The sequence below is a fragment of the Fukomys damarensis genome, unplaced genomic scaffold (assembly GCF_012274545.1).
Source record: "Fukomys damarensis isolate Sample0158 unplaced genomic scaffold, DMR_v1.0_HiC HiC_scaffold_23, whole genome shotgun sequence".
NCBI lineage: Eukaryota > Metazoa > Chordata > Mammalia > Rodentia > Bathyergidae > Fukomys > Fukomys damarensis.
The window spans coordinates 60,014,946-60,024,887 of record NW_022900935.1 but is presented as its reverse complement, the minus strand read 5'-3'; the positions used below and the strand labels follow the sequence as shown (position 1 = coordinate 60,024,887).

At 49.4% G+C, this 9,942-nt stretch overlaps 1 protein-coding gene across 1 annotated transcript in view; it reads left to right on the top strand.

Moving 5' to 3' along the window:
• Window positions 1-9,942, top strand: part of Rnf157 (ring finger protein 157) — a gene marked incomplete at its 5' end in the record, with an annotated part of 66,237 nt that overhangs the window by 48,215 nt on the left and 8,080 nt on the right. The window contains 9 exons of the mRNA XM_010618442.2: window positions 385-456; window positions 970-1,129; window positions 1,321-1,433; window positions 3,951-4,189; window positions 4,841-4,949; window positions 6,494-6,605; window positions 6,941-7,110; window positions 7,351-7,416; window positions 8,740-8,788. Of these exons, the coding sequence (XP_010616744.2) occupies window positions 385-456; window positions 970-1,129; window positions 1,321-1,433; window positions 3,951-4,189; window positions 4,841-4,949; window positions 6,494-6,605; window positions 6,941-7,110; window positions 7,351-7,416; window positions 8,740-8,788 (1,090 nt within the window). The remainder of the gene's footprint in view (window positions 1-384; window positions 457-969; window positions 1,130-1,320; window positions 1,434-3,950; window positions 4,190-4,840; window positions 4,950-6,493; window positions 6,606-6,940; window positions 7,111-7,350; window positions 7,417-8,739; window positions 8,789-9,942) is intronic.

Genomic DNA, 9,942 nt, shown 5'->3' with positions numbered 1-9,942 from the left:
CCTCCCCCCCAATTCCTTTATTTTTATAACATATGAGCTGAAATTTTCTTGCAGAACTAAAGCTTTCATTGCAATACATACCCTTCTATCCTCTGTCTAGTGTGAGCCTTTCGTAACTGTCCGTAATAGTGGGCTGCGGAAAAGTATTATTATTGCACTGTGGGACTTTGAGTTCCCTGTTGGATGTAATGGTGGGTGAATCAAACATCTGATTTTCTTTTCTCTCTCAAAGAGAAAACATAAGTAAATGAAAGTATCCTCTCCTGGTTTAGATCTTTGGGTTTTGTCTATGTGAATCAGTAGTCCTGGGTGACCATGCCCCGGGGTGGGGTCCACTCTTGTGTCACAGGAGAATCAGCCCGAACGTCTCCATTTGCCATTCAGGTAGATGGGGTTAGCTACCTCCTCCAGGAGATCTACGGAATTGAAAACAAGTACAACACTCAAGATTCTAAGGTAAGCTTCATGCAAGTTCTGAATGTTCTCTTCCTGGGAGGCAGGATAAGCACCACTCTGCCCAATCCAGGATGGAGGAATTCAGCAAGCCAACCTCTGGAGTCAGTCCGGTCCTAGAGGGTATTTCTTAGTCCTCATTTCGGGTCACCATGCTCCTGTCAGTATGGAAATGAGAAAACTAAGTTGGGTTGGATTTGTTTTGCTCTGGAGCTCTTTCAAGCTCCGTTTCCTGGGAGAGTCTTTCATTATCCTTTCACCTTGCTCTTCGGGGAGGTCCCCTCCACTCAGACTGTCCCAAGGCCAGCATTGGACCTCAAAGGATGAGCTTGGCAGTTAGTCCCTGCTCTCCGCTTCAGAATTGGTGGGACTTGGACAGTGGGAGAGCTGGAGCACAGGGAGGTCCCGTGTCAGTGTGGATTCCATTCTCACTACCTATATCAGACCTTAGCCGAGCCGCCTTGTCAGTCAGGGAGGCTTTGGCGTCACTGGCTGCTTTTCTGTCTCCCTGGCCAGGTGGCCGAGGACGAAGTAAGTGATAACAGCGCAGAGTGCGTGGTGTGTCTCTCGGATGTCCGGGACACCTTGATCCTGCCCTGCCGCCACCTCTGCCTCTGTAACACGTGTGCAGACACCCTGCGCTACCAGGCCAACAACTGCCCCATCTGCCGGCTGCGTGAGTCCTGAGCCAGGCTGGGAGGGCTGGCGGGAGTGCGGGGAGGGCCTTGTGGAACATCAAGGCACGTGTTGCTGCTGGACTAGCGAACTAGTGGATGAGGGAGGGAGGGATTGTGGTCGCTGTGTGGGCTCTTGTTCACCCTTAATCCTGCAGCAGCATATCCTGATGGCCTGTTTTATTCTTCCCAGCCTTCCGGGCACTGCTTCAGATCCGAGCCATGAGGAAAAAATTGGGCCCCTTGTCCCCATCCAGCTTTAACCCCATCATTTCGTCCCAGACATCTGACTCTGAAGAGCATTCAGTAAGTTGGGCTCTGCACCAAGGCCCCTCTGAAGCAAATGCCAGTGTTTTCACTGGCTTTCTCTTTTTGAATATTCTTCTCATCCTTTCTACATGGCACTGTATCAAGGAATTCAATCTGAGCATGCTGAAGGATTTAGTAGGCTGGCCGAGATCGTGACATGCTAAAAACAGCCAATACTACAACAGAAAGTTGAATACTTGACATTAAAACCTCCCTTTCCCTCCTTGGGAACTTGTTGTCCAGTTAATATTTACATTCCTAGAGCCATCTGCTTGCAGAGTGCTCCAGCGGGGTCCAGCTCTGGAACTCCCCCAAGCAGAACAAGGACATGATTGTTTTGGATTTGAATACAATTTACTATCTTTATTTGAATCTTTGAAGAAGATAACTTTTCCTTTATCTCATTTCACGGCTTCAGTGACTGGAAGCCAAGCCAAAAGAACAACCAACCTCAGTGTCTCTCAGTGTTAGTGATTAGTTTAGAGTAAAACCTGGAAACTTGCAGTTGTAGAATAGCAGGTATTGTCTTTCTTTAGATTATTAACCCATGATGGGAAAAATTTATTATTTCAGTAAATGGTATTGGAATAATTAGGTAGCTATTTAGGGAGGAAAAATCAGTTTAGTACTTTAACCCTTTCTAGATAACACATTCCAGATAGAGTAACTTCAAGCCAAACCAAAACAAAAGATTAAAAACCTAGAGTAAATTATAGGCAATTTTTTTTCTAGACGGGGTCTCATTTTGTACTTTGGGCTGGCCTCGAACTCATAGTGATTCTCGTGCCTCAGCCTCCCAAGTGCTGGTAAAGGCAGTAATTGATTTGGATGGAGAAGGACCCTAACCTCACAAGCAATGAAAACTTTTTTTAAAAAAAGAATCTAGATTTGGCCACATATACAGTTTAAAACTTCAGAGTTCTCAAATGTGCTTAAGCCAGGCATGGTGGCACACTCCCGTAATCCCAGGGAGGCTGAAGCAGGAGTATCACTGTGAGTTCCAGGCTAGCCTGGACTACAAAGTGAGACACTGTCTCAAAAAAACAACAAAAAAAAGATGACCAAATTAAAAAGCAAACAACAAACTGTTTAAGACTATTCACAACATATATATCAGAGAAAAAAATCTAGTGACTTTGCCATAGCTCATAAGGATAAAACAGTTAGTAAATGAGTAAAAAAAGATATATATAAGTTCTTGCCAGACATGGTGGCACATGCCTATCATCCTAGCACTTGGGAGGCTAAGACAGGAGTATCACTGCAAGTTCGAGGCCAGCCTGGGCTACAGTGAGTTTGAGGCCAACCTGAACTATATTGTGAGACCCTGTCTTTAAAAAATCAAAATTCTCAAAAGAGGAAAGACAGATAGTTAATAGTCACCTTTAAAAAGTTCCACTGGGCCTGGGGCTTTAGCTCAGTGGTAGAATGCTTGTCAAGCATGCATGAGGCCTCAGGTTTGATCCTCAGCACCATGAAAAACAAACAAAAATTTAGTCACATTAAATATCATTGTGAAATTAAAGTGGTATACATTTTTCATCTTTCAAATTTAAAAACTGTCCTTTTTTTTTTTTTTGGTACCAGGGATCGAACTAAAAACTTTCCTTTTTATTTGTTTGTTTATTTTCTTGGTACCAGGGATTGAACTCTGGTCCTTGCACTTGTGAAGCAGGTGGTGGAACCACCGAGCTAAATCCCTGGCCCCAAAACTTTTCTTTTTAAAGATACTCCATCAAGATAGTGCTTATAGGAGAATAAAACTAGAAAAGTCATCAAGAAAACAGAACAAAACATTTATACCAAGTACTGTAATCTAAGCCCTTCTAATTTTAATATCAAGAAAATAACCTGAAAAAGTTTTTCTTTCCAAGTGCCATAGATCGAACTTAGGGCCACGTACATGTTAAGCAAATGGTCTTCAACTGAGGAGAGTTTGATGAGCCTGGGTGTTCATCAGATCATGTTGACTTACAGTAGGATGTGCTGAACACAACCTAATACCCAGCACTAGCAGACTAGTTAGAAAACTGACTGTGCCTATGAAAAGGGGATATCTATGGAAAGAAGTCTTAAAAGTTTCAGAAAATATTTATGTTGAATAAAATAAGCAGGATATAAAATTTTCATTTATAGATTGATCATAAATGTGCAAACAGAACAAAGAAAATAATTGGAAAACTTAACTAAAGTTACTCTGGGTGATTGATTAGTGGCAATGCTTTTCCCTTCTACTTTTCTGTATGTTCCAGATTTCCTGTAATGATTATTTATTTACTTTATCATCAGAAAAAAAAATACACATTATTAAGAAAGAGTTCACCAGTGAGCAGAATCTAGGAGTGTGTGACTGGCATCTTATCTTCCCTCTGTGTCTAGTACAGAAGCTTCTCTTGCCAGACCCTCAAGACCCAATGGAAAGAAAACATTTTTTTGCATCCAGTAGGAAACGTGATGATGCCATCAAACAAGAAGTACTTAAGTAATTTTTCACCCTGTCTCTGATTCCCCTAGTCCTCAGAGAATATTCCACCAGGTTACGAAGTGGTGTCTCTTCTGGAGGCCCTCAATGGACCCCTCACCTCGTCACCAGCAGTCCCTCCACTTCACGTGCTTGGAGATGGTCACCTCTCAGGAATGCTGCCTTCTTACGGCAGCGACGGCCACCTGCCCCCCGTCAGGACACTCTCCCCGCTTGACCACCTGTCTGACTGCAGCAGCCAAGGACTCAAGCTCAAAAAGAGTCTCTCCAAGTGAGTGGCCCTGGTCCTTGATGAGAAGCTTCCCACCCACCCTTCCCTCCTTGTGTGGTCACCACATACTAGGCCCAGGGCACATGGACCCTCTCACGGTCCACCACTGCTCAGTCTGTCAGAAGCCCTGGGGGGAGCCTTGGGGGGGTGACAGGTACTCCTCCCTGAGAGATGGGAATAAGATGTGTGGGAGTACTTACGAGAATTCTCCTTAGACCTCTCCTGTGTTTGTGGGCAGGGAATGGGATACAGGAAAGAGATGAGTACCACAGACAGGGCCTCTCAGCCCCCTGAGGAGCATGGCTTAGTCTGAAAACCAAAGATACCTTGTGACTATCTCCAAAGCCTTTAAATCCATCGGGGCACCATGATGCCCCAGTTTCTGTGGCAGAGTGAAGAGGGGTGTTTTACAAATGAAGTCTTGAGACCTGGGTATGTCAGTGGCCTTTCCCAAGTTCAGGCAGCAAGTCGTGGGAGGAGCTAGAAGCAGAGAGTCTCTGACCCTCCTCGGTGCTCCTCTCACCTCCCTTCCAGCTCTGAGGCTCCCTGGTGGCCTCCTCCTCCTGCGGAGTCTGGGTAACGAGAGTCAGGGCAGCTCCAGGCTCTAAGTGGATGTTGGATGCAGCTGCTCTTCCCCCTGGACTTTTACAGGTCCGTTTCACAGAATTCTTCCGTGCTACATGAAGAGGAAGAAGAGCGATCCTGCAGCGAGTCAGAGACTCAGCCCTCTCAGAGACCGGCTGCTCAGCACTCCGGAGAGGTAATGTGCTTTCTTCTCCCTCCCTGGGGGCTCACCGCTAGCACCGACTTCATGCCTCCTTGGTCTCAGGTCCCCTTGCTTTCGTTCACTCATCAGACACCTTTCACCACCTTCCAGGCAGCAGCCGCAAAGGCTTTGTGAGAGTCTCATGCGATTCCCAGTGTACAGAGCCTGTTTATCCTCCATGCTCTCTCCCATATACTGAGGTAGCAGCAGCAAGGAAAGCACAGCAGCCCCTGCCCTCAGCTTGCCTCTGTGCTTATGACTTGGGACAGGGTGAGCGCAAAAGACAAAGTACAAAGTGTACATGCGCCAGGCGGTGTGGATCAGATGGGAGAAGGGAGTGTGGAGGCCAGAAGAGGGGCTTCCACTGAAACAGTGGTCCCAGAACGGAGCAGAGCAGAGCAGGCGAGAGGTGAGCTACACAGAGATCTGAGGAGAGGATTATGGGCCTGGAAGTACTGGAAAGCCCTGGGGCCCAGTGTGGTTGGAGTGGCAGAAGACTGGAACGTTCTACCCTGTTCGTCCCTACAGACATGTCTTAGAATTTTATTGCCAGCTCCTCTGAAGGCATTGAGCTGGGGGCAGCGGGCCATTCAAAGACCGTAGTTTCCCTGCCTCAAGAGTCCAGGTCTAGACGGGACAGTGCATGTACTCAAATACTAGAACTATATGAAGCACATTGTTATTGCCCATTTCTTAAAAGAATGAGTTTTAACTATAAAACATAAGAGCACCCAAAACGAAAACCATAAAATGTCATGATAGAGGTGTATGAGATTTCTTTCAGTGGAGGAAATCAGGAAAATACGTTGGAGGAAGCATTTGAGCTGAATGCTGGGATGTTCTCTAACTGAGACGAAAGGGAAAAATCCAAGTGGAGGCTTGGAGCAGGCAGGGATGCAGCAAGAGCTCTGCCTCCCAGAGCCCCACCTCACAAACGCGTGCAGACTGGGTCAGGACGCCGATGAAGCCACAAAGCGGCCAGGGCCCAAGTGAAGGCCTACCTGGAGAAGGAGTGGACTGTAGAGAGTGGTTGGGAGGACTCCGCTTCTGCCTGGGATGACGAGGCCCTGTGTCTGAGTGACTGGCAGGTGGGGCTGGGGCAGAGGTGTCTTTTGAGATGGGTTGGATAGGTTCCACTCGGTGCTCAGCCGACATCCATGTGGAAATGTCCTGCAGGCAGTGAGCCCCTGCTGGTCTTACGTGCCTTTGCTTTGCAAGGAAAGCTGTTCTTAATCTTGGGGAAGCCAGGGGTATCCCCATGTCACAGCTGCTGGGTGACCTGTGTCACTGGAGCTGCAGTATTTGTATGGCTCCGGCAGATGCTGGGCCTCAGGCAGGAGGTGCTGACTGAAGTTTGCATCTCCCCTGGGAGGCAGTCGCCGCAGACCCACACTGTAGAGGGTGCTGACAGGAGAGAAGCCAGCACTGCCTCTCGTGTCACTCCAGTCTGTGTCTCCTTTCCTCCCACCAGCCCCCTGCTCTGACCCTCTTCCTCCAACACACTTGATTTGACCCTCCTCCATGTCCCTCACCCCCAGGAATGTGGCGTAACTCCAGAAAGTGAGAATCTCACCCTGTCCTCATCAGGGGCTGTTGATCAGTCATCCTGCACAGGGACCCCGCTGTCCTCCACCATTTCCTCCCCGGAAGGTATGAGGGAGCAGGGAACAGCTGCATATGCCGGTGCCAGAGCTGGGGGCTGACCTGGCCCCAGATGGAGAGGGAGGAAGACTTGTGCTCCTATCGGGGGGGCTCACTTCTCTTGGGCCCAGTACTGTAACAGGGAAAAGCAGACCCCTGATACCTGAGGCTGAGGTTTAGCTCTGTGAGACAGAAGAGCAGAATCTTGGGAAACTAAGTCAATCTTGTGGGTGGGGGAGCAGCAAAGATGAGGTCACTGTATCCCTCATGGCCTGAGTTCAAGGAGGGAGCTCCACTCCTCAGTACCCTTGACCCATCTCCTTCCTCCATCCCATGTCTCAAAGACCCTGCCAGCAGCAGCCTGGCCCAGTCCGTCATGTCCATGGCCTCCTCCCAGATCAGCACTGACACAGTCTCCTCCATGTCTGGCTCCTACATTGCCCCTGGCACTGAAGAGGAGGGAGAAGGCCTCCCTTCCCCACGGGCAGCAAGCAGAGCCCCCTCAGAAGGGGAGGTAAGGGAAGGGCATGCGCATGTGTGTCTAGCATTGCTTTATCAAGAGTTGGTCAGGGCTGACCACAGCCCTGGGGAGAGTTGGGAGGGGCCTTGGGGACAGCACAGTACCCTTTAGATCTTACTCTTCCCTGGCGCCAATTCTGCGCTGAGGAAGGCCTGGCCTTGGGTTTACTGTCGTGCCAGCTTTACAAGAGAGGCTGTAATAACTGTGTCCTTGGGCTTTGTTGCTCTTTTGCAGGGGATGCCAGCTGAGTCTCCAGATAGCAACTTTGCCGGCCTCCCTGCCGGAGAGCAGGATGCAGAGGTAACCTTACTGGCCGACAGCAACACCCCTCCCAGAGCCAAAGGAACACCTGGCCTTGGCTGGGGATGCCAGCAGGGTGGGGTACTGAAGAAGCCTTCTCGGGTGAAATGGGCAGACGTAAGGGTAGCCACACACTTGGGCCTGTGCACTGTTTGGGTAGCAGGGACACTGGTTCCAGTGTGATCGGTGTAGAATGAGTTCAAGAGGGACCCTGTCTCCCGCCAGCCCCTGGGCCTCAGGAACACACTGTCCTTTGTGCATCTGGTGAGTGTTTGCACGGGGACGCTGGGTCGTAGGTGCTCCCCAGTGCTGGAACATACCGGCCACTGAGTAAAGAGATGACTGCCTGTCGCACTCTCAACCACTCCATCCAGGAGCCCCAGGAGCACATGGGGTCTCCTACCATTCAACGTGAGGAGCCCCCTAACCATAGTACATCCGGTGCTGTGCCGCCTCTGGCTTAATTTTTCTTGAGCCAGATCTTATCAAAGGATATCAAATGGGGTTTGGGAACCTAAGGAGTTTCTGAAAGTTTTACCATCTCAGCCGGGTGTGGTGGTGCATGCCTGTAATCCCAGCACTTGGGAGGCTGAGGCAGGAGGAACGCTGTGAGTTCAAGACCAGCCTGGGCTACACAGTGAGTTCCAGGACAATCTCAACTCCATAGTGAGATCCTGTCTCAAAAAAACCAAAAAAGAAAAAAAAGAAAGTTTTACCATCTCAGCCGGGTGTGGTGGTGCATGCCTGTAATCCCAGCACTTGGGAGGCTGAGGCAGGAGGAACGCTGTGAGTTCAAGACCAGCCTGGGCTACACAGTGAGTTCCAGGACAATCTCAACTCCATAGTGAGATCCTGTCTCAAAAAAACCAAAAAAGAAAAAAAAGAAAGTTTTACCATCTCACAGGTTGCTTTTTCAAATAACTTTTATTTCCATCTTGGAGAATCAGTGTCAGCTAAGCTCTTAAGAGGCTTTTTGTTTTGTTTTGTTTTATTTTTTGAGACAGGGTCTCACTGTATAGTCCAGGCTGGCCTTGATCTCAAGACAATCCTCCTGCCTCAGCCTCCTGAGTGCTGGGATTACAGGTGCACACCACCATGCCTGGGAAAAAGGATATTCTTGGCAGACCCTTCTAAGTATTTATCGACACCAGTGTGGCTCAGACCTGGTCCCCACAGACTGCTGGAGCTTCCCCCAGCCTCCTTGGCATGTCAGATGTGGTTGAGAAATGTGCACTGTGGACATAACCCATGGAGTTAGATACCGTGGGGATGGCTCCTCTCTGACTGCTTTGTTAGACTCATAAGCCCTTTCTTCTGTCCTAGGGAAATGACATCATAGAAGAAGAAGACGGCTCTCCCATGCAAGAAGATGGTAAAAGACCTGGCCCTTTCCTCCCTGTATCTGTGTCTCTTCTGGGTATTCTCTAAGGGTAAAGAAAGAACTGCTGTGAGTTGCTGGCAGTGCTCAGTTGAGTGGCTGTTGGGAAAGTTTTGTTCTTGATGGTATACCCACCTCCATGACCCTCCCAGCTCCTCTGGGACTCAGAGCCCAGGATGGGGATGAGGATACTGCAGAAGACACTCCTGGTTCTGCCCATGTGGTCAGTAGACCCTGAGCTTTTGGCCACTCACACCTGCCTGCTGGTGCAGCTGTCCGGCTGAGCCCATGGAGTTGTCCTGGCAGCTGTCTGGAAAGCAGCAGCAGTGTCTTCCAGGCAGGAGGCAGCACTGTTGGGCACCTTGGCTGATTTTGCTAATGGAAAAAATGACTGACATTACTGTATGGGGGACCTCAGGGGGCAGCCCACACCAAGAGTGCGACCAAGGGACCGTGTGGCTTTCTTCAGCAGCTCGGCCTAGGCAAGAACTTTGTAGGCACCACAGTGATCAGGCTTTGCCATAGTTCAGGGTCCCTTACGTCTCCAGTTGGAAGAATTTGTTGCCAGAGAGGCTGGAAGAGAAGGAATGCCTGCAGGGTAAGGAAGGAGGGAGAAGGAAAGGCAGGAAAAGCAATACCACACCTATCCCAGGAGCCAGACTTCCTTCCCTCTGTGCCCTGGGCCACCTCCCGAGCACTGACCTTCCGTGGCCTGAACCGTCATCCTAGTTGCTTCTGCTTCAGTGCTGGCCATTGCTTGGGGGTGTCAGGGTGCGCATGCAGACTTGACAGCTCTCGCTAGCCAAGACCTGGAGAGAGGACGCCACCTGGGCTGGGCCCTCCTGCTCCTCCTGCACACCAGCCTGGGGCTCAAAGCTTTACAACTTCAGCAGGTGATTTCGGTTTTCCAGGTCACCCTGGGCGATAGCTCCACAAATGGTTCCTTCTCTCCCTTTGACTAAGGAAAAAAAGGGGAACTCTAAAAAAATTACTTCAACTTTCCTTTTCCCCTCTTACATGTCTGTAGCTTTCCGAACAGTCTCTGAAAACATACTCAAAATAATAACTTTGGTGGGGCCGAGGATTTAGCTCAGTGGTTCGGTGGCCTGCCTTGCAAGCGCAAGGACCCGAGTTCAATCCCCGGTACC